General features: G+C 46.2%; 1 protein-coding gene across 5 annotated transcripts in view; it reads left to right on the forward strand.

Moving 5' to 3' along the window:
• Positions 1–24570, forward strand: part of FRMD4A (FERM domain containing 4A) — a 385672-nt gene that overhangs the window by 163093 nt on the left and 198009 nt on the right. For 2 of the 5 annotated variants that reach the window (XM_052790914.1, XM_052790912.1), the window contains exon 1: positions 10240–10690. The exons of the other annotated variants lie outside the window; for them this stretch is intronic. In XM_052790914.1, coding sequence (XP_052646874.1) covers positions 10598–10690 — 93 coding nt within the window. In that variant the 5' untranslated portion in view covers positions 10240–10597. Of the gene's footprint in view, positions 1–10239; positions 10691–24570 lie in introns of those variants that run through there. 5 annotated transcript variants of the gene reach the window in all.

A 24570-nucleotide genomic window follows, 5' to 3' on the forward strand; every position in this document is an offset into this window, starting at 1 on the left:
GACACTACCAAGCACAATTTCCAGGCTTTACTCATATGTCACCTTGTCTTGCGGCTGTGTTTGATCTTAAACCACCTGTCCATTGAGCAATGCTAAAACTAATTTCTACTGCTGGATACAGAAAAGTAAATATGAAACTCAATATGAAGGAAAGGCAAAACATAAAGCTCTGGCTATTATAGATCATTCTAGTGGGTTCATCCAAGGTTGTTAATCCATTACCAAGTGTTTTGCTGTTTCCAGCAAGACTAGTACTTGGGTGAAGAGCACGGGGCCAGACCAGCGGAGCTGAATGGACTGCAGGCGGATGGACTGCCAGGTAACAGGACCCTCCTGGGAATGATCTTGAAGTCTGCTCTGTGCCATGCATCTTCATCTGTGTCAGGTTTATTGCTGAAAGAGTGAAGCCATCTGTCACCGTAATGCTCCTCTTCCAATTCTTCAGTGCCCTCCACTGCTCCAAACCAGGTGATTACTTACAAAATTGGGAAATTGTGGTCTATGAAGCCTTGACTTTTTTTTTTGCTTTGAAGAAACCTAGTTTTAATGCTTCTTGGACCATAGGGGCAGTAACCCATTCCCAGATCGGTGGACCCTGACACCAAGCTTGTACCAAGCTAGCAAGCCCATTTTGTCACAGCGTAGAAAGGTTACAGTAGACAGCAAATGAGAAGTAACCACCAGTTTCTAAAGAAAACTGAGCCCTAGCTCAGCTCAGACTAATCCGCCTCGATGTAATTTGGTTTCTGCAGGAATACAGACTGGAGAAAGACTATAGCGTTGGGCCAGTTTTTCTCTGGACAAGGTTTTTAGCTAAGTTGTCCCGCAGGAACTCACCTGGAGTGAGTTCAGCAGAGTTTCACAGGGAGGATGGCAAGCCTTGGCAGCAGACATGTTTAACACTTCCTCTGGAAAGCTAATATTACACGGGAACACATCTTAAAATATTTTTTCTTTTTTTTTTTTTTTTTTTTTGCGGAGACTAGAGATTTGCATCCAAATGGCACGAGCTGCCACTTCCTTCCAGGACATGGTGTACTCACCGCGTTGTCATCCCACTATCAGAGAAGCAGCTGTTGCTGCACTGCCACTTCCTTTCCCCTATTACCAAAGGGCGATGCAGAGCTTTGCTGGATTCTGCGAAGCAAGATAAAAGGGAAGCCTCCGACATGACATTTCATAATTAGCTGTCATCACCGGCGGGCTGCCACCGAGCTGCTTGATGAGCTGGGACTTGGCTGCCTGGAGAAACCCGGACAGGGAGGCAGGGGCCAAAGTAGGGAGGCGGTGCAGGGACAAGCTCAGCAGGTCCCTTGGGTGTGCTAAGGGGAAAAGGAAATCTGGGTAAGAAATACAGTCTCTGAATCCTTGTTTCACTGCTTGCAAAAGGCATCCCCCAGCCAAACCCTCCCTGCCTCTGGACATGCTAATTGTTCTTGTGCAGTCTGTGAAAGAAGACCTTTGAGGTACACCTCAGGACCAACCTTGCTGACTTCCAAGCCTTGCCTTAGGCACAGCTAAAGCAAGCCTCTGTGATACACCATGCCCAGCGTGCCTGGGATGCATGGGATGTCTGGGAGGGCTCGGGAGTGAGGTGGGCTGTGGAGCCTGCCCTGATGAGGGATGCTTTTCCTTGCATTATGGATGTGGCTTTAGACCTGGAAGAAACAGACTCTCAAGCAAACAGGCAAAGGAATAATAATCCTGGTGGAAAAGTGAGCCTGAAGTAGTGAAACATCAGCTGGCCTCAAAAAGGAGACTGATTTCTGAAGGCAGCCATGACGGAGCTGCAGTGGGCGTCCCAGGAGAGAAAGAGAGGCTTAGATGAAGTCTTTAAACCATGAACACTCTATCCCTGACCCGCTCCAAATACCACCTGGGAAATGACAGGCAATTTATCTCCAGTGGTTCATGGAGTCTTAGACACCATTGAAACACAACCAAGCCTGCCAAATCCACACTACACTCCACAGATCCATCTACATTCCTGCAGACATCTATTTTCACAGCTGGTTCCTCAGCCTTCCTCCCACCACACTCCACAGATAAATATATACATATCCACATATGTGTGTGTGTATATATAAAAAAAATTTTATATATATATTTTAAAATATGTGTGTGTGTATGTATATAGGAGACTAGCTGATGAAAGTGACATTCATGAGGGCTTCCTGGCATGGAGAGGGACTGCAGTTGCTTTGCCCCGGATGGATGTAGCAATCCGGATTTGCTATGCTCCTGCCTCTTCCATCACCCTGAGAAACAGCTGCTCTTTTCCCTCCCCACATTGCCAAGTCCTGGCAGAGTTAACACCTAAATAGCAAGGACATGAAATTTAATCTCTGTTTCTAACACCATAACAGTCAGAGGAAGTCAGAGGAAATTACCTGGGATGCTGCAAGTATTCTGGCTCATTCTTCTGCCAGCTAGTGATGAACAGGAATTAAGGTCTGAGTCAAAACTCCTGTACCCAGCCAGACCTAAAGCTGGATATTTGAAGGAGAAGGAATCAAACCCTAACGCTGAAGAGTCCAAAATGAGGGTCAGGTCCCTTGGCCAGAGGTGCCAAAGGAGGCAGGGCTCCCTGGCAGACCTTGGCAATGGGGATGGCACCATGAGGTGGGCAAGGCCACAACATCCCGGTAAGGATCTGGAGTGGTGGCTACCAATGCCCATGTATTCCAGCTCTTAAAAACAAGCTCCCAAGAGAGGGGCATTTAAGTGACATGGCTCTTTATTAATAATAGAGAAATAGCAACAAAAGCAGCAGTGGTAAGTGCCAGCTCTTCTCATCATTTTACAGTTAGGGAAACTGAGACAGAGGGACATGAAGCCATTTGAGCAGCGCCCTCCTCCATCTTCCCACTTAAAAAAGAGTTGAAACCCGACTTCCAGAATCCCAGTTTGGCGATTTATTCCCTCCAGAGTATAGCATTCGACCAAAATCGCAAAATAATCCAACCATCGATGTCTGGGACACAGATCTCCAATGCCAAGGATGAAGTGTGCCTTTGGATCTAGTCCTAGCATGCTCTGGCATAGATAGGTGTTCTATTTGTCCATTCTTCAGGCAATTACACCATTAACCTTCCTACTTTCTCATGCCATCAACACTGGTAAACAGTAGCTATTCTCATAGCTGGTACTGAGGACAATCTGGAGAAAGGAGGGGTGCAGAAAGATGGCTGTGAGGAACTTGGTTTGACCACCATTTGCACAGTGAGCCCTGCACACAGCAGTCTCCATCCCTGCTGTAATCAAACAAACATTCTTGCAGTTACTATCGACTCCTGGTGTCTGTGTTACATTTTTCTTAATAACCATTGCAATAATAAGACATTATCAACATGTAAAGTGATCCATTAACCTCTATAGCAGCAATAAATTGTGTAGCTTTGCCAGGCTGCCAGGACTTGCTAATCGAAGAGTAAGCAGCAAGTTCGTACTTGAGCAGTCACAAATCATGCATAATGCAAAAGCGTGAGTGCTAACCTCACCCTCTGCAATATAATGGGTATTTCCATGCGTTTATTTATTAGAGAAATCAGTTCTTTGAAGCAGCTTCTAATGAGTTTCTCTCTGGCAACAGCAGCATCCTCCGGTTTATCCTCAGCATCCAGTTTGCAAGACATGTAAAGCCTCATCCTCCACCTCTGGAGTCAGTCTGAGTTTTGCATGTACTGTGTAGGAGCAGAATCAGGCCCTTTGACCTGCACTAAAAGCTAAGGTTGTTCAGCATGATTGTGCTGTTAAAGAGATCGAATTAGGTAGCTGTTTGTCAGGTTTTGTTTAGACACTTCTGAAAATGAGAACGTAACAGTGATCATACCAGGTCTTTCCAATGAATGAGCTAGTCCAGCATCATGTCTTGGGCAGCAACTGACATCAGATGCCTACAGACAAATGTAAGAACAGGGCGAGTACATAGCCACAGTCCCCACAGTTATCTTCCAACCACGAGTTTTTTGCACTCAGAGGTTCTGTGACCCAGAAGTGGTGTCTTTGAATTTAGCAGCCCACAGTAGATGTTCTTTCATGAATTTGTTGAGTCATTTTTTGAACCCAGCCCAGGGACCCGAGTTACTAGGCACAGCTGCCATGAAGAGTCCTCAAGCAAAAGAAAAGCTGTAGTGTTGTGCTGCAGCCCTGTGCACAGTGCTGTCAACCACAGAAAACTCCTAACCTCGCTCCTATGAGAGTCAGGTCACACTGATGACCCTCAGAAAGCCTTTGTGGAACAGAAGAGCTTTGTGGAGCAGTCTAGGTTTGCGCACCCATGCTGAACAATGCACAGAAAGAAGATGGTGAGAATGAAGAGCTGGGAGTGTGAATGCCAACGGGGATGTTAGCAAAGGCAAGGTAATTAAATACAGCTACCAACACACAGCAGAACTTCTGATAGCTGGAGAGGTGGACCAAGAGTGGCCAGTTATCAAGATTATTTTGTTATCAGTGGGGAGACATTGACACTTTTAGGTGCCATTCACCCCCCAGTAAGTAGGCAGCTGAAGCAGGTCTGGTGTCTCAAACCTTGCAAGTGCCCGTTTCTCTTCACTGATGACAAAAGGAGTCCAGATGACAAGCTCACATAAAGGTAACCAAAGTTAGGAGAGGTGAATGCCACTCCAGATGTCTCCTACAACTGAGGTGGGGTGCTGTTACAGCTTGGCAGACACAGGCAAGCTGAAGCAATAAAATATAAACTGATAGGAATTAGAGGGAGAGACTCTAAGGCTGAAGATCCAGAGAGTCAGACAAACTTTTTACATTTCTTAATCTGTCCATAAAAATCCACAAAGAATATAACTAAATTGGGTTTGTATTTTGCCAATGTTAGCAGTTCTTCTTTCAGCTTTGTGCAAACACAGTTTTCTCCTCACTCAGAGAAAAGTCATCATTATTCCATGCCTGCGAGACCTCAACTACAAAACAAAATTTGCCTGAGCGGCTGTTTACCAGGTCTGGCAAAGCTTAAAAAACCCTCTTAACATCTCTCAGGGGTCTTCTACTTCCCTCCTTTCCTTAGGGACATGTTGGCCTCTCTGCTATCCATGTGGCTTTCTCTTGGGGCAACATAACTCTTTCTCTTTCCCTCACATAGACACATATGCTTTTCCACAATATCTTAAGATTAATCAAAGCAGTGTAACAAGGATGAAGTTTTAAAAGAGAGAAAATTACACAGAACAAAGAAGCATTCATCTTCACAGTGTTTGACGTAGTCCATATGTCACATATCCTGTTTAAGGCTTAAATCTAGCTCAAGGCTGAGTACCTTCCATGCCGTGCTGAGCAAACCCCTATTTCTTCAGGAACTGAAGCAACTCAGCAGTGCTAAGGACTACACAGGAATAGCTCACTCACATTTTAAGACTTTATACCGAGACGCACCAAGTATTTGCACGTTCCTAGCAGTCACCGGGATTTGCAAAGACTTTAGACCAGATCCCTGATAGAAATATTGCACAGTCATACCCCAGCTGAGCGCATGACTGCTATTGCATGCATCACATCCAGCCTCTGCTACACATCCACAATGTGGGAATGTGGTGTTGTTGCCAAGTATCTCCTTTTTTGTTTACATAAGCCCTGGAAGTCAGAGGTGGCCTCTGCGATCCCTTGGTGATGTTTACAGGGGCGTGTCTCCAGGGCAATGGGGTCAGGCAAGTTCCCTCCCTAATTAATTACTGTCTCTCTGAGTTATGTGGGAAAAGAGCCGACTTAACGGCACACTAGAACACAAGGGAAATGTCTTCCGTCTAGCAGAGGCCCCACTTGCTATCTGCTGCTGTTCTTCTGGCCAGGGTTTTCCAGGAGCCTGTCTGCCTGGATGCATGGAGGCTGGGACGGCTTTCCCCAGCAAGGACCAAGGGATGGAGGGTGGGGAGGAGAACTGGAGGTGGGGTGGAGGCTGCTCCTGGAGAGTCTGCTCGGTGGCAGTCGGGGAAGAGGAAGGGTGCAGGTTGCTCTGTCTGCTTTCCTGAAGACATTTTCTGGGGTGGCTACATCTGTGCCATGACTTTCACCAGAGGCTGTGCCAAGAACTTGCTGGCTTGGTGGACACACCAGCTGATGGGTCTAAGCACATGCTCAGCAGGTGACATCCTGGGTTTCACACTCTGCTCTGCCAGCCGTTCCCCATGACACCCAAGGCTGAAGTACAAAAAGAAACAGATGAGCAGCCATGTGCATATTTCTGCTGGAATGCCAGTGAATGAGGAAATTTAGGAACATCTAACATTACATTCTGGGTTAGCCTGCCATGTGCATCAGATATGAACTTCTGTGAGTCCAGAAGTGCTTGGTTCTGGGTTTCTGTTTAGGCTTATGCTAGTTAGACCTATAACTTGTCTATGAACTGCAGATGGTTAAACAACCGTGGTGTAGCACAATGCAAAGTTGTCATGGGAGCCTAAATTCTCAGTCATCCCTGTCAGTACAACTGATCGACATGCTGCACATGCAGTCCAACACCGTGCTGATCACTACATAACCCAGCTCACCAGAGTAAAACAACGCAAGAATCTCTGTTCAAGTGTGGGGCTGACCTTCATATTCAGCCTGGATTGCTGCACCCAGCAAAGGCACTCATGTGCACCGCTTGCCCAGAGGAGACCGGGACGTGATGGTCTGCGTGGCCCCCAGATGTGACACAGCCTTGCCACACAGAGGGGAAGCCCCCAGGCTTTCTGTGGCTGGGGACCGCGATCAGCCTCTCTCACCCTAGCAAGCTGCTGGGTTATTGCAAGCTCTGGTGGAAAAGGCTCGTACAGGAATGGAGCACCATCCAGTGTGTTTTCCCACATCCCCCCCCAGACTAGAGTGATCGTAACGTTTCTCTGTAAAACACCATGTAAGACTGGAAAATTGGGTTGTTTTTTTTTAAGGCAGGCTGGATTTCAATGGCAACCTGTGCTTATCTTTCACTCCCAACGAGGCAGTTTCCTTTACAGTCTGTTTTTGGGTGCAATAAAACATAAGCTAAGTCCCTGTAGCTTATGTCACCCCAAAGCATCGCCCTGTTCTCCTTGTCTTCTTATTGCTTTGCTGTGCCCTGACAAATCAGCTAGGGAGGATTTCTTACAGCGGGAAGTAAGAAATTCCACCGAGATTAGTAGGAACTGCTAAAGAGCTCAAATACAAGTGGTTTCCCTATCAGGACTCCAGTGAAGAATTTGGCTTTGCTACTGGTTTTTCTGCACTGAGTGACTTTTCAATTTTACAAAACAGTGTCTTATTGATTGATCTGATAGATACCACATACTGCATTTCAGTCTGTGTCACTGCTGTCACTGGTTTCCATTCACTGATCTCCGCTGGGCATACGCTGACTTGAAACTTGACTCCTCCATTGCAAATATAAGACACGCTTTGCAGCAGTAAATGATTTCTCTCTCCTTTTCATTAAAGACCAAAAAAAAAAAATCTAGTTTAAATAGCAATCTATTGGAATGTACTTTCCTCTGATGCATTGTTACCACAAACCACTGTTCCTGGCAGCCTGCAATTAGTACTGAAAAGCATCCACCGCTTTAAAGAGTTTCATCTTTCAGCAGTTAGTAAATACGGCGTGTCTCTTTTGAGGGTCTGTGGTGGCAAGGCCAGGATGTTCCCTTACAATAGTTTAGCTTTTATTTCCTACTGTGCTGTTCAGTCAGAGACTGTCTCTGCAGACAATACAGTTGAATGAAGCCTCAGTGATGAGTCTGGTCATCTTAATCTGCATCTGCAGTCAACTACACAAGAGAGGGGGCTCTCCAGAGGGAAATCAGAATTTGATGGACTGAAGTCCCCTTGGACGTGCTTATGTCTGCCACAAACACCTAAACTACCTCTCTGGGAACAACTAGAAAGACCCTCATGAGAGCACGTTTTACGTTACCTATCCTATAGGCAATCTATCAAACTAATCCTAATGGACTGCCCTATACACTTGCCTACCAATGTACCTTGAACAACTCTAAAAATAAAAAGCCAACATCTCATCCTTCCAGACAGTTGCCATGGTCCTGATGATTATGGTTTGGCTTCCTGTCTCCAGGTTCATACCACTTGGGAAATCAGGAATGAGACAGAAGAAAGTGTCATAGTGGGTCCAGGTCTCCAGCTGTATGTGGTTTCTGTGGAGGATACCCATAGAGTGGTGCCTGGGGTGCAGCACAGTGAGGAAAGGAGGAGTCAGGCCCACTGGGATATGCAGGGATCATGTTGGAACTGGTTCCAATACTGTGCAAATCGATGGATTTCTTTTACTTTCCACATGCACAAGAGGTTTCCTGCAAAGAAGAATATTTGTATTATTATTCAGCTGCCTTGAGCAATATATAGATTTGCATTTCATTTGCAAGACCTAAAAACCTAAGCAAAAAAACTTGTGGTTTGTGGAAAAGACTGAACGAACACTCCCCTTTCCCTAATGGAGAAAATCAGTCTATATGGTGCTTCATGCTGGTACCACTAGACTGTCTGCCTCTGGTCCCAGAGCTCGATTGCTTATAGACCCAGGTGGAGATGTGCTACAGCTCTTTGTCCCCTCTAGTGGATAAAGTTCTATCTACAAGGCTGGTCTTTCTATGAGTTGGACCTGCAGGAGACCTTGATTGCAGGAACATGAGGGCTTCTGGGGAAGGGGGCTGCTGTGAGCAGGATCCCCCCACCCCGGGCTTCAGATGGGGTGAGCAGGGAGATTTTTGCTACTCTGCTCTCGTATGAAGCACTCACCCCCGAGGCCCTGACTCAGACATGACTCAGTTTTTATTCAGGCACAGCTCCCAGTAAGGCAGACTGCGGTCGCCTTTGCCCTCTTTCTCCACCGGTAGATCCCCAGTGGCTCTGCTGGTGCAGGCAAGGGTTCCCCGTGGGCAGCTGGGAAATGCCAGCCACCTCGTGCTTGAAAAAACAGGTAGGCAAACTGTGAGATAGCAGGGGGGCATTAACAATCATAAAAAAAAAACCCCTGCAAGAAGCAAAGACCCTAACTCTGCACCTATTCCACATAAAGAACCCATATAAGTCAGTCATGCTTAAGATATTTCCATCTTTTCCTGTCTCTCTCACTCTCTGGCGAGAGACATATGGAACAAATTATGAACAAAGGCCGATTGTTTTAATAGTTAGAGTTTCCCACATCAAGCTGCTGGTTTATTTCTTTGACTGGTTTTAATGCACGTGCATATGCTGAGCAGATACCGAGTTTCTCTTTTTTATTTTAAACAGTTGCTTTAATGTCATGTCCCTAACACCTTCATCCTGGCTTTTGGACTTCGATCAGAACAAAGTATTTTTAGTTTCACATTAAAATGAGAACAATACATGGAGGAAGGGACTGGCTCCATAGCTCAGCAGATTTTGCTCTCCCAGCTAGACTGCTCCAAGGAAAAGAGCGTGGGCCAACATCATTTCCATTTCGCTAAGAAAATTCAGAATACCACTATGGAGTTGGTGGATTGAGAAGCTCCCACTTTGCACACATGAACTCTAAACTGCATCTGGACCAGTACCTGTAACTGAGCATGGAAACGAACGCAACATCCAAAACACATTTTTACAAAAGCACAGAATCATACCTTGCTGCCTTGGGACAACTCCTGGTGCTGCAGAAAGTCTGTGGGAAGGGAAAGTATTTTTCTCATTTCCAAAACACTTGTGTACAATTTAAAGAATAAATATAGTTTCAAACTTTTCTTCCAGAGGAAGAAAATATTATTGTCTACTAGTCTCTAAAGTGGTTTTATAAGAGAAAAAAGAAGTAGATGTTGAGACTGACTTTGTGAAGACAACACTTCACAATTATAGACTCCAATATAATAATTTTTATAAGCACACATAGAAGCCGTAGGTATCACCAAGCAGGCTTTCACTGATACACATGCGTACAGATGTGAGTGGTAATGTCTGTTCTTTGTACTTACACATGCACTGCACTATCCCATACAGACCATGTAGCCTGAATTGGTGAGTGCCTGTGTTTAGCTGAGCAGCCCAGAGGATCTGTTCGAGCCCTGTGCTCTGGGTATGTGCTCTCCAACATCTAGGAGAGAGGAATATCTGAACGTAGGATTTGACAGTAATCTCTGCACCAGATGGTGATACACCAGATATTCGTTTTAAGGTGAACATGTGATCTACTGTACAGCAAACCAGAGGGGTCTGCAGTCACATGGCAAAATGTATAATAACTCTGATAGAGCTTTGATTAGACAACTGACCTGGTTACCATCTGTAGCAACAAGAAGCAAGCTTGACATTTTTGGAACATTCTCCCCAGAAGCTTAATTCTTCCACCTCTGTGGCATAGCGATCCTGCTGAGCAAACTACACCGAGAAACAGAAGGAAGCTAAAGATACGCTGCTTGAAGCATGTTGTTAAGGTTACAAGGCTTGGGTTTTCCTTTTCTTTTTTTTTTTTCCCTTCTCCCCCCTCCTTCTTTCAAACAAGCCACATCTTGACTCATATGGTCTGATGTGAAAACCCACTCAGCTATTTGATAGTTGGGAAATCTAGATGAGACTGTAAGTTATTTCAAAGGAAGCCTGTGTGTGCTGTGAACTCTCTCTCACACACACACGCACACACACGAGTTAGCTCTGCACTATGGTAGTACAGACAGCTGTGACTCCGGGTAGGACCCGAAGACTTTTATTCAAAATACCATATGGATCACTGAGGAGACGCAGTGTGGAAAGGGTAAGCCATGATTTCTTTGTCCTGAATGCATGCCCAGAGGATGAGGAGGGTACCATTTGATAGTAGTTGTCTTCCCCATTAGTAGTCAAAGCTAATAGGGGTTATGTCACTGTGTGTAAAAATTACTATTGGTGTATGCCATGGTGTGTAGAAATTACTACTGGTGGAACCTGTATGGTGATGAAAGGGAATTAATACTAGTCAGAGGCTGTGTGATAACACAGGGTAGAAATTGGTTCCAGCAGGAACAATAAGATAACACGCAGCAATTAAAACTAGTTAAAGGCTCTGCGATAATACTTGGAGGTAATAATTTCTGAAAAGGATCATTGCTAATAATCAATACTCGTTGAGACAGTGTGGTGGCATACGGCAGCACTGACCTGTAGCAGTGGGGAGTAAATAATAATGTCAAATAATGAATACCAGCAGAAAGCCCAGGGTGATGTGGAAGGGCTCTGTATAAGTGAACATAGATGCAGATGCCTGTTAGTGTCTGTCCCAGCTGGGATGTATAGCGAGCAGTGGTTGCACAGTGCAATATGGTCTATACAGTGCACGACGTGTTGCTCCGGTCGGTGCCAGCCAACGTGACACTGCGGGGCCCCTGGCTAGCCAAAGCGACGCTGTTGCTTTCTTGCTGCTGCAGGCGTAGCAGGGGGGCCCGGGGAAGCTGTAATTATGTCATTAATTTCCTGAAAGCATGTCGCCTTAGCGGCAGTGCCCAGGGGACTGAGGGGGGTCCCATCACTGTGAAGGATTGACAGAGAGGCAGTGGCTGGGACACGGGTCTCAGCTCAGAGAGGGATGCGCACCTGTGGAGTGCACGGCCCCCGAGGGGACAGGGACACCTTGCACACCCCCTCTGCTTGTCACTGCTGATATCCCCCGAAACGGTGCTCGGCTCAAGGGAATGGGCACGGTCTGCACACCCCCGGCCGCAGGGAGTTTGGGCAAGGTGCCCCAGGAGCGGGCAAGGGGTGCTGCACCCACTGGTCCATGGCTGGTGGCACGTGTAGAAGCTCTACAAGCCCAGAGCGGCTCAGAGTTGCTCCATGCAGGACTGAGGGAAACCTTTGCTCGAGGCATCTGTTTTGCTGAAAAGCAGTTTTGTGGCAGCTGAAGCCACCTGTGAGTTTACTTCGAGTCTGTTGCATGTGTCACTCAAAAAAAAAATCTGGTTTTGGACATTTCAAACCAATTTTTTTTTCCAAGTTTTCTTTCAAACAGAGTGTAATTTCATTTGGATGAATGCCTTCATTTTTTTTAAGGGATATGAAAAAATATCAAAAACTAAATGCAGATCAAAAACTGTTTCAGTTAAACACAAAGCCTTTTTTTTGTTGTTTTTCTTCCATCTCCATTTGGCAGAAGGAGAAGCAGAATAACTTTGTGTCAACCTGAAACATATTTTCTTTGCCTTTCCAGTCCGTCAAGCAAACCAAAGATAATCAATTATTCACACAGCTTTGGTCTACTATTGTTTGATTGTTGTTTGTCGCTTTGGAGCGCATTCAGAAATGTCCCTCCTGGTAAATTTGGGCTTTGTGGTTCAAGACGCCGGTTCTGAGAGGGGCCCAGGGCAGGCAGTCCTGCCCGCAGCCTTAACCTGCCTTGGGGACAGGTTTTATTTGTGTCCCCTGTACAGTGCCCAGCACTGCTGTAACATGGGAGAGGGTTCCCTCCCCTCCGGAGAGGCACTGCTGTTCCTGACCCAGATCACAGGAGGTGGGTCGGCATCTGGTGGCTTTGCAGCTGCTCTTGCAAGTGTGGGGAGGCAGAGAGACTGGTCTCTCCTTCAAAGGCAGCTTCCCGCAAGGTGGCAGGTGATTTTTCAGCCAGAGCAAGCTCTTTGCCGCCGCGGGGCCACCATCCTCCGCTGCTGCTGGCCACGGCAGGTCTCTCCCCATCTGGAAGGGCTCATGCTTTCACACAGACCATACCTGAGACCCATGAGCCCAGAGACAAGTCACGTAGCAGTGCGGAAAATGGGAGACCACTCTCCTCCACGCACACACACATCCCCTTTGGAAACACGCTATCCATACTGACCTACCTGAGCAACAGCTGCCCGAGTCTTTGCTTTGCTGTGTGCATTAGTCCGTGTGATGGAGAGGTGTAAAAAACAGCAATGCTCTCACAGGACGTTTCCAGGAGGTAACCCCATGGTGGGGAGCAAGGGAGAGCATGGAAATACCTGCAGAAGAAGGTGTCAGAGAAGGTCGGTATTTATATAGGAGGCAGGAACAGATGCATAAGGATGACCAGCGCTGCAGGGGACTTGGCAGTGTGTACACACTTAACAGCTCCACGCACAGGCCAAGTGACTGGCCCGCTGTCGGGGGGAGTGTGTTGTTTTATTTTCACTCACAGTTTATTTCTCTCCTTCCCACTTCTTGACCTAAGGTTGGTGTGGTTTAGGCTTCTTGTCAGGCAAATCCTGGAGCCTTGCTGTAAGGGTTGCCAGAGGATTTGGTAGGATGGTTTTTGCAACCGGCTTTTTTTTGTCCTAAATCTCTGTCCTTGCCTTATTCTCTCCGCCTCGTCACAGAGCTGGCCCATGAGGTTGTGGTCAACCTGGCTGAAGCATACATCATGTTCTCTCTCCCTGGAGTCCCCTATCAGCTAGAGGTGGCAGGGCAGATGATACCCTGCACTTGGGGTCCTGAAGCCACACAGAATCTGTGTTTCTAAGCTTAGAGTCCACAAAATCCCACTGCAGCAGTGAAAGAGCCCGAATATGGTCCCAAGTGAGCAAGTTTCACATGTAAAGCCTGAGATGTGAGAGATGTGTACAATGTGTGGCATGCACCAGACAGAAGAGATGGCTTTGCGAAGGCTTTTACAAGTCCCAATAAAAAAGGGCAGTGCTAAATATTAGTAAGTATGGCCCAGAGACCACCAAACATGTCAGCTGAGGCAGAATTAAGTTTTGTGCCATGGGGTACACCAGCAGCCAGTGTCAGGACTGAGACATGAGCTGGGTTCACCTAAGTCAATGCTGATGTCTATGAGACGTCTCCATCCCGGCCAGCACCTCGGGCTACCTTTGGGACCACTGCAGAGACAGTCAAAATACTCTGCAGGGGTTGCAGAGGTGGTCCCTTGAACACCCATGTTTGACTGAATTAATAACTCTTTAAACCCCAGCCAGCTCTCCTTTAGCCAGCATATACGGGGACACCTTGGTCAGAAGAGGACCCCCTCAAACCAGGAGACATGAATCCCATCCCTAACACGGTATTTCTCCACACAGAGTCCTCCCCACCAGATCTTCCTTCTCTGGGTCTCCTTTCCCCACCAGTAAACATGCACGTTAAATATGTAGTCCTTTCTCCCTTTGCCTTATTAATGTGAGACGGTTTATGCCTGTGAGCTATCTTTATTACATCCATGTGCTGCGGATGTGTGTGAGAGGAAGATGAATAGAGTCCTGCTAATGTCTAACAAATGCCTAGCACCATTCAGAGATCTCTTTCTGCTGTTGCAAGGCTCTGGTAAAGAGGAACACATACTTGCTCCTTCTCTCAAGACCTCACTGGCTATTTTCCAGCCATGGGAATGTTTCTCACCACAAACACAAGGCATTGTTTTTTTGAGTTAGAAAGCCTAGAAAAAACATGCAGCTTTCCTGTATTAAAAAAGAACAAGTCTGGCCTCTCTTCTGCCTTCAAGGCTCAAAGGATTGTACTACAGATGCTGTGTAAAAAGGAAGGCCATCTCCAGACTAAATGAAGTGCTGTAAGAAACAAATCAAGCTGGGAGTGATATGGCTGGAAAAGCCCTTTTAAATTAGGTCTTGCAGTTTGTGCCCCAGCTTTAGGTCCCAGCTCTCAGCTATGGTAAATTAAAGGCCCTGTGCCCAGTTGTGTCAGTGGATGTTTGCAGCTCAACAGGATTTTAGTCCAGATTGCTTTTTTATTTCTTGTGCCTCCAAAGAAGATAAGCTAAGATTAAAAATGTGGCCAGAGCCCCAAGCCAGAACTCCACTGTCCATTACACAAGTGTAAACCTACACGGGCACAGACCTGGGACTGGTATTTACCTATGACACTTCCTCTCTGAATGGATATCCATGAACACTCATTCATATCATGACTTTAAAACACACCAGGCAGAGATAAATCCGTAAATGGATATTTATTGCCATAGAAAACAGATGGCAGAAGACAAAGCTCCCATGTTCTTATCCCAAGCTGCAAGCACGTTAAGAATGCGGCAGGAAACGTCATTCCTCCTATAAATAAATTTCTCTTGAGAAGAGAGAACCCAGGGCTGAAAAAAAAATCAGTCTTTCTGCTCTGCAGGCCAAGTCTGAGGCAGGTTTTCCCACGCTATTCTGCAGCTCATGGTGACCTTTGCTTTTGGCAAGAGAAGAGGTTGCCTTCGAGCAAACCCGGCAAAGGACTTCGGGTATGTCTTGCTGCTATACAAATCTACCAGTGCTTTTACTACCCTGAGTTATCGATTTTCTTTTTCTACTAGACAAAGCATAATTCAGCATTTGGCTTGTTATTAATCATTTTTCCAGCATGGACTCAAGAGCAAAGTGGTTGGAAACCTCTCACACCAAGGGCTGTTCTGCAGGGTCTAACGGGGTGGAACAAGGCAGATCTTGCGGCATTCACAGCAGAGCGGTCCTCATTTGTTAAACCCTCTCATGCAAGCCTCTGTGAGTGATGCTGCGAGCACTCGATCTGACACCACGACTAAGCGAGTGCTTCAAGGGAAGTTGATCTTTCCAGTTCATGCTATTTACTTGCAAACTCTTACACTGGCATGCAGGTCCTGCAGACCTTTGCTTAGCACCTTCGGTGATATTTTTTGGATGGGCCTCTTACCTTGACAGCATCACTACCAATCTCATAGGCTGCCAAGGTGACAGCAGAGTTACTCAGATACTGTGTATAACAAAAGGACAGTAGATGTTTGAGTGCAGAAGTTGCCCAAGAGAGAAGGGAGACCTTGAAGCAAGGACCTCCTGTTGTCTTAGCTTTTTTCTGGAAGTCACTCAAGTCGCAAGGTGATGAAACCAATATACAAACTTAGAGCGCTGGAAAAAAAAAGCAGCATTTTGCAACACACTTTATTTGAAATGAATTATTCACCAGCCCTATAGACGAATAATTGTGTCCAAAAAAAAGAATTAATAAGAGGATAAGCTTAAGTAGCAAAACTGTCACCTGTATAATGCTCTGATATAACCACTTGTGACTGCCGAAACATCAATTTTATCTGCTTCATCTAAGCTTTATCTTTTCTGACCTGTTCACAAGTATTTGGGATGAATTGGTTTAATTTGAACTCTACCTAGACAGATAAATGCTTGGCCCACCCTCTCGGGTGTCTGGAAGTTGTAATAATTTGTGACACTTCTAAAAGGTGTAACAAATCAAAACAGACTTTCCTGTGAAATGGATCAGGAGCTGTGCCAGACTTTATCCTCCCAAAATGCAGGCAGGTTAACAGTGCAAGAGGTGAGAGCATGGCAGAAGCTAATAGATAGTGACTGGTGAACTCCGCAGAGTTTGGAGCCAGGATACTGCTCAAATTGGCTTTTGAATGGTTGGAGCTTAATTGAATTATTGGAAGCTCTCAGGGCCTGGAGACCTCACGAGCAGAGGCTCTGCTGTGAAATTTCCAGTGCTTCAGATTCATATTTTGATCGGAAAATGAAAACCTTTTTTCATTACAGTTTGGCATTTGTTGCCTTCGCATTGACCTGACCCTGGGACAACAAGGGTAGGTCAGGGGATAGAGCAAGGGCAAGCCAGGGGACAGAGGCTGGGAGCCAGAAATGAGCCAAATGTTTTGGATTCGGGTGAAGGGAAGGGGGGGGGGGGGGGGGATCATGTGAATCCAGTTATAAAGCTTTGGAGGGGGTGGAAAGGCTTCTGTAGTCCATGGACCCTTTTGGTCTTCCAGCTAATAAGCCTGCTCAAAGGGCTTTCTCAGGTAGGTAGTACCATGGCCGGATCCTACCCCCACCAGCAGCCCAAAGCTCAGCAGTTATCACGGTTTAGCACTGGAGTAGTTTGTCTCGAGGTAGTGCCCTACAGCCCAAAAGGCAGTAACTTACCACCCCTACAGGGAGCTTCCTGGACGGGCTTTTCCATACAGAGACTGTGTTTCATGCAAGGTTAGCCAGTGATAGATAATGCAAAGTGGTAGCTTGTGTATTTGAAATAATATCTTCCAACCTTCCCCACCCTGAAGACCTAGTCCTAACTCAGCTTCTAGCCAGGACTCATCCCTGGAAGGGCTTAGACATGCCTTCAGCTGGGTTTTAAAGTCCAGGCATAGAAAGCCTCTAGACTTTGTCAGTTCATGATCCATAGAAGGGACTGCTTAAATGTTGCTTCAACAATTTACTGAACTAACAGCATTTTCAGACATCAAGTGCAAAGTACAATACATGCCTTTTACCAGTTCTTAACTTCTTGTTCAATCTTTTCATCCATTTAGATCAGGATGCTGTAAGTGTATGGAAAAAAAAAACCCAAACCAAAGCATTGGATGAGCAGCAAACAGCCTTCATAGAGCTTTTCCATTTTCACTCTTGAGACATCTTTGTTCCAGACCAGGCACCAACACAAGTCTGGTTAAACAGCAGCAGTGCCTTTAGTGAAGCTAACAAGCACCAGGGCCCCCCTAACCAGCCTGATGGAAATCGTGAAAGAGGCTGTGCTGACCAAACAGCAATCTGTTCTGTAGGTAGTCGCAGTTTCTGTTTTGCTGATTCAAGAAGTTCGGCAAGTTGGATTTAGATTTCAAACACGCTTCCAAAATTCTGGTCAAACTTTCTGTCTGAGCTTAGCTTATTTCCTGGTGAAGTATACATTATCCTCATTGTCTCAATCGCTTCTAATGGCTTCAAAGAAACGGTGACTTTTCATTCTACCAGCAGATGGATACGAGTGATTCTTATGCTTTAATTTTTTCTTGTTGGGACCAAAGTATCAAACTCTCCAAATTGCACAGGCAAGAAGCGCAATTAGTCTCCACTTCCCAAAGATACCACATGAAAAGCTTTTGAAAAGATAATGGGCTGCAAATGATGCCATTTAGTCACCCGCTCACAATCTACAATCCAGCTGTACTTCTGGAATATATTTAGAAGGTGTAATTAGGGTTGTGCAAGCTTTGAAATAAGTGAGCAAGTTTCTTAACTGAGGTTGAAATTCATTTTAGTTTCCAGCACTCCCTCTATAAAAGCCACCAAGTCTTGATGGGGTGGAACCATGGATATCTATCTTGTCTCCAGGTTTTGCATCATCATAGATTAGGTAAACTCCATGTGAAACAATAGCTAAGGACCAAAAACCTGCAATTAATGTTGATGCACTAAGCATCTGCCCTTTGGAGATCTACGTGCAGAACAAGTACCACTTTACTCTTACCATTTTAGTTCAGAATAGAAATCACTGCAAGGGTGAACCAAATCAGCCTTAACTCAAAAGTTTCTGCCACAGGGAGTTTCCACCCTGCCAACTCCCAAGAGATGAGTGATGGGATGAGATGTGTTTTGGAGAAACTCATCTAAGCGAGATTAAAGGTAGGGGTTTATGTTATTGTCAGTGTGTATTTCGCATGTCAGCTGCCTTCCCCCTGTACCTTCAGCCAGCCTACATTTACAAGTTAGTCATGCAACTGTAATAATTTTTACTACCTTTTTAGGCCTCTTCAGTAGTCAAAGAAGAGAGAGTAATGTGTGTCTTCTGGTGACAACTCATCCTAATATCTTCAAAGACAATTTAGGATGGGATGAATTGCCCTCTGTGTTGACATCCATCTTCCACTAACTGTAGAGGGAACAAAAGCCTTTCCAGTTAGAGGAGATAAACACAGACTGCCATGTCTGCTCTGCATGCTTACTCCTGGAGACCAGATCCAGATGGGGCATCCAGGCTAGTCCAGCTCAGATGTGAATGTCCCCACAACAGAGGTCTGACCCACAACTGTGTGTTCACTAGCTCTGCACATGGCCCTGTGAATCTTTGGTTTATTAGCCATGGGTTTGTCCTGGGAAGCCCTGCACTACCACCTCCAATAGTTGTGGGACTTGTGGGAGGAATTGCCTGTCCTTGGAGGGGAGTTTTAAGGGGGCACCTGCACTGCAAAACAGATGGGCTGCACCCCACTTTGGAGAAGTTATAAATCTATTTCACAGCCAGGAAAGCAACCCAGCTCATTCATGTTGGAACTACTGTACGCTTCTCACAGCTTTTCCTGTGTGGACGATCGGATGAGCAAGGGTTGGCTCTATGTAGTTGCTCCTTTAGTCAAGGCTTGCAAGTCCAGTGCAAGCCTGCATGCAAACAAAAAGTGTGCCTCTTGCAATACAGTTTATTGATTTTGCAGCAAACTAGGTGGCTACCATTTGCTTTACTGAAAGGTGTCGATGGTGCCATCCTTCTGGTGGCCCTGCCCTCATAGCCCTGCTCCTCTAGATCAGACTGGAAAACTGTAGCGTAACATCAAGACTTTGTTGTCTTTGGAGTCAGAGCCGGGCAGAAGGCTCTGCTTCCTTATTGCTGTGGATCACTAGATCATCACCTAAGTCCCAGCAAAACTAAAATTTATGTCACAAGGGTAGCAATACGTGCTCTTGTCCACCATATGGATGACCACCAGACGTAGGGCAGGTGCCGAGCAGCAGGGTCCTGGGCTCCAGTCCCCTCTCTGTGTCCTTGAGACCATGTTTGCAGAAAGCAGTCATTCCATTTTAGAAGCTTCTGTATTTGAGTCTGTTTTGGGGAGCTCATGGTGCTAGCTGTTTCTTTTGGAGACACGTATGTTCAGACAGCCTGAGGGAATGTCTGAACCTGCTCTGAAGGACAGCCCCATGGCCATCTTCTGGGTTAGTCTTCCATGTTTACGTGTTTGCAGGCTGGAGTTAAGGGCACCAGAAGTAGATCATTGAAAATGCATAGTGTATCTTTATGACCGATGGCTTGATAAAATGCCAGATACCTTACCTGAGTACAGGGATGCTGGGGAGATAGGAAAGGGACTGGATCCTATATTTGCACCCTCTCCAAATGCCTCTCTTTCATTGCAGGATAGATATAATCTGACAGTCAAAACAATATGTATCTCATATCAGTTTCTCTGCATAAATGCCTGTATTTACTGCATCTGAAAGAGATGCTGAGATCTGGCTGGGTAACAGCACTGTGAGATGCTCAGGGGAAGAGCACAGGATCAGTGTGCTCCCCTGATCAGTTGATCCATGAGAAATTACCACTCTTCAGAGAGGAGAATGCTAATATCCTTTTCCTCCTCCATAGCACTCAAAAAAAGCTCTCCAACATCTTGCTTTTATTAATCCTTTTGCTCTACATTCAGTAGCCACAGTATGTCTCTAACCACAAGGCTTGTCCTGCATGGGTTGTAATATTATCCATGATGATTTGGAGCATCTTAGGAAGCTGAATGAGGATGGCAACAAGTGACTTTCTGTCTTTCAGTCTTCCCTTACTCAATCTTAATGCACCAGCAGACAGTGGGGAGGAGGCGGAGCAAGGTTAAAACCCCACAGGTACTTTGTCCTCATTAAAGGTCCAGATTTTCACAGAAACCCAAGAAAAGCAAGTTGCAAATGTTTCACAGGCTCTCCTTTCCTCAGAGCTGAGCTCAAAGCTGTTACTGTTGCCTGAGGGCAGAGCCTGGAGTTCCCAATTTTTGAAAATACCATCCACGAAAATCTGTCAAGGCTAATATGATGGATGGGCTATTGCAAGAGGGAAGTTTGGCAATCCTAGGTCACAATTTAAAATTATTCCTTGTAATACATCGGGCTTTACATACTACAAAGGCTCCGCAGACATTGATCCTCCCCAGACCTCTGCAAGAACCCAGCCAGTGCTGTCATTCCCACTTGGCAGCCAGGATACTTTCAGGGTAAAAGCCAAGGTGAACTGCCAACACGGTGCAAATCTGGGTGTGTTTGAAGCAGGATCAAACTTCAGGGCTCCCGTTAGCTGAAAGTGCACATCCACATCCCCTTCCTCCCTCTCCAGCATCTCTCCACCCATCCCTTGCTTGCAAACCACACCAGGGACTGGGAGGAGGCTTTCTTAATTTTCGTAATTTCCACTCTGAAATGTTGGAAAGCTTCCTTTTTCCATCCTGGATTTTGCTGTAATGCAGCCATCATGTATCCTCCTGTAAACTTTCAAATGCACCAATAGTGGCAGTTTCCTGCAGATGAAAAAGGGTTCGCTTCAGTTACAGCAAGTGGGAACCTGGCCAAGAAGAGTCATAAAACCAGAGGACGTTGATTTTTAAAAGCACAGTTATGTTAGTGCATTCCAATGCATCCAATCAGTCACCGGAGAGCAGTTAAAGTGGCCTTGGGACCAACCTCCAGCTTCTGGCGGATGGTGTCAGGGGGAAGATAAGCAGGCTGATGCCAGCGGATGATCTGGTCCCTTTTCCTTACGATCAGTGACGGCAGACTCTGCCGTGCTGGCCAGACTCTGGGTTGCAGCAGCATTCTGAAACCTTTTCATTGCTGAGCTTTGTTTTATACTAATCCACAGATGCCGTTATCCGCCCTAGACTGGAAGGGAAATTGCTGAAAGATTCAGGACAAGGGTGTAGGCAGCACAAATGCTTTCCTGCAAAGGCCAAGAGATGCTGTGAGGTCTCTGAACATCCCTTACAGAGCCCAGCACCGGTGTTTTCTCTGAAGTCAGCACCTTCCCTTCCCCAGGAGTCCTCTATTTAAGGGGCTCAAGAGGAAAGAACCCCATTTTGGAGGGAAGTGAGCAAAACACTTCTGAAAGTCAGCACCTTTTAGAGAAATTTCAGGTGGAAACCCACAAATCCAGATACCCTGAATCACTTGAAGATGGTTCAGGCATCTTCTGCAGCCCAGGATATGTACCACCACGCTCTTGCACGCAGCCCCTCTCCTGTGAGGTAAGCGCTTTGCGAGGAGAGACTGCAGGACTGGCCTCAAATTCCTTGGGCACCAGCGTCCGAGAAACCCTCCGTTGTTTGTGTTTCGTAACGATTGCCCATGGGGAGGCACAGACCATCTCTCCCTCCCAGTTCCTAGCTTGTGAAGCCAAGAAATACCAGCATGAAACGGTCCACATACTCTTATCCTGGAATGAACTGACCACGTCCGGTCAGACGGGGACAGAGCCCAGAATACCATCTACGTGGGCTTTTCTTTCCCATGACAGTTTCCCAATCAGAGCTTGAGTAAACATGAGGTCATCACCAATTTATAATTGCTGAGATTTATGTCTCTCCCGATCACATTTTTATAGAAGCAGCAATACGCTTTCATTCTTGCTATTCTGCCCATATCTCAATCACTCTTCTGACAAAACCAAACACCCTATTTTGAAATCAAACAGATTCATAGAGGATGTTCCCTGCCAAGGCAGTGATTCTTGTCTGACTGGACCACTGCCCTGTACAGTGTTGATTTTGGTGGGCTTCAGATATAAATCTTCCCAAAGACCATTTCTCTCACTGCACAGAATAAGAGCCCTATTGTTACAGCTCCGATGCCTTTGGGACACGTCTCCATTGCTCTCTAGACCAAGGCAGCCACTTAATGGGGCTGTTGTCAGAGCTGAGTACCCTGTTTCATCTCCTTTTCATGATGGAACAGAGTGGTCCCAGGCACTGTACCTGGGGAAGGCGAGGGTGGTGGGATTCTTGCTCTTTGACCCCTCTTTGTGGCTGAGCAATAGCTCGGACGAGTGTTTATACCAAAGCCTAGGGAAAAGCACCACGATGGAAATGTGCAGGCATTATGCTCCTCCCGAATCCTGCAATAACCCAAATGAGGTCAGTCAGGACCAACTTCGTCCTGAAGCGCCTGGTTCACACAGACCGACATCTCGGCTCTACGAAGGAAGTTTTTCCCTGGCTTTGCAAGGTTGTGCCATGGCTTTGTCAATTGATGCCTGTCCGTGACGAGGCTAAACGCCAGCTCCTACCCCTACTGTGAGGGCCCTTCAGAGGTTGTTCTTCAACCCACGTGTGCATGGCTCATTAAGGGCAATGGACCACGCACTGCCAATACTTGTCTGTGGAGTGAAGGCAGTCGTGCGGGGACCAAGAACAGCTCGCCGTCCTAACAGAGATGGAGTGGGAGCCAAATCAGGGCAACATAACACCGAGAGCCACGAGTGCAGATCAAACGACCTTCAGCCCCGTGGGAGCTTCATGTCTGGGTAGAGATCATGCTGTCACTGATTTGCATCTGGAGTCGCACAGGGTGTGTGTTGTGTAGGACCTACAGGAGAGGGCATAGCATGGCATTTCAGGCTGACACGGAGAGCCTGGTGGGAGCTGCCCAGAAGAAATGAGGGCAATCTTGCATGTGGTTCAGAGAGAATTGCATGGATAGAATATGTGGCCCTAAGCAATGAAGAAGTGAGTTTATTTCAACCACATAAAGCTATTCAACTTGTGAACAACATTAGCTGGGTTTTGATCACTCTTTTTTTCCGAGCTACTGCGGCGCTTGGGCAGAAATTCCAAGTTCATCATTCTCTTAAAAGTTCCTATATTTGTTTTCCTTAGACTTGAGACTTCTTTTAAAAAAAGGAAAATCTGCCATATCCTTCAGCTGCAAATGATTTAATAGTTCTTGGCTTTGTGTGATCTGAATATTTTCTTGTTCTCGTGCTTTGCAGCTGTGACCTACTTAATTACAAGCAGGAAACAAACCCCAGAATCATTAGACATTCTCCTGGCTTGAAGAAGGGGAAAAAAATAAAAATCTCGTGTTGTTAAATACTAGGATGTCCTTCTTAATAACAGGAAGTCAAGCTCCAGATAGCAACAGTGAACATATGAATTCTTTGTGCATCAAAATAAGGACAGCAAAGAGCTTATGGGTTTTATTTTTTATGGCATGGACGTTTTGGGGGCAGGGGAAATGACAGCCACTTCTAACAGCCAAAATGGGAATGAGTCATCAATTTCTAAATCAAGAGCGTAAATCCTCTTTGTTTTAACTTCTGAACAGCTTCAGTCTGCTGTCCACAGAAATAATGAAGTGACTGACTTGCTGCTTCGATCCAGCAGCTTTCGATCCATTTTCTCCTCTTTTCAGGAGGCATGAGCAAACAAGCTAGACAGTAAGTTTGGATTCCACATTGCAAATCATCAGGTTGGAAGGCAGAGCGTTGGGGAGTTTGATTAACTGCTCTCCACCTCTGCACATGGAGTCTGGGCTACTATTTATACCTCCTGAAACTCAGCACCCCGTCTGGATGTGCTGGTGGGTATGTGGGCATAATAGTAGCTGTAGAAAATAGCCAGAGAAAGGGAAAGCCAGGACTGCCAGCCTCTGTGACTGGCTGTCCCACACAGGCACTTCAGCCCTCTTCTCTCTGTTTATCTGCAGCTCTGGTAGCAGCTCAACAATACAAATCTCTCAATGCATTGTGAGGCAATAGAAGCTGATGTTTGTACAGGGTTTTAAGCTGAGCAGCAACAGAAGTGCAAGTTATCATCTTCTGTCAACTGTGCATGCATTATCACTGTAGATGGCATAGATCCAGCGCTGTCCTACAACACAAATGGAGATTTTCCATTAGCACGAGCCACAGGGGTCTGTGTTTCGGGAGCAAACGGGGTAGAGGTCAGCTCTCATGCTCTACTGAGAAGGTCTAACTGGTCCCAGCTGGGGAGATGTTCTCAGCGTGAAGATCTGCTGCAGTACAGTAATCCCCCGATGTTGACTCCTGAGTTTCCCATCTGCAGATTAATTGTGCTGTGGCAATAGAAACAACCAAACTGCCCCATGTGAGTCAGCCTCAGTGCAGATGCCATGAATGAGCGTGCAAGTGTGTCCGTGCACTGCGTTTAGCGGTGTTAACAGCTCAGCATGGCTCGCTCTGGAA

The sequence above is a fragment of the Harpia harpyja genome, chromosome 6 (genome assembly GCF_026419915.1).
Source record: "Harpia harpyja isolate bHarHar1 chromosome 6, bHarHar1 primary haplotype, whole genome shotgun sequence".
Lineage (NCBI taxonomy): Eukaryota > Metazoa > Chordata > Aves > Accipitriformes > Accipitridae > Harpia > Harpia harpyja.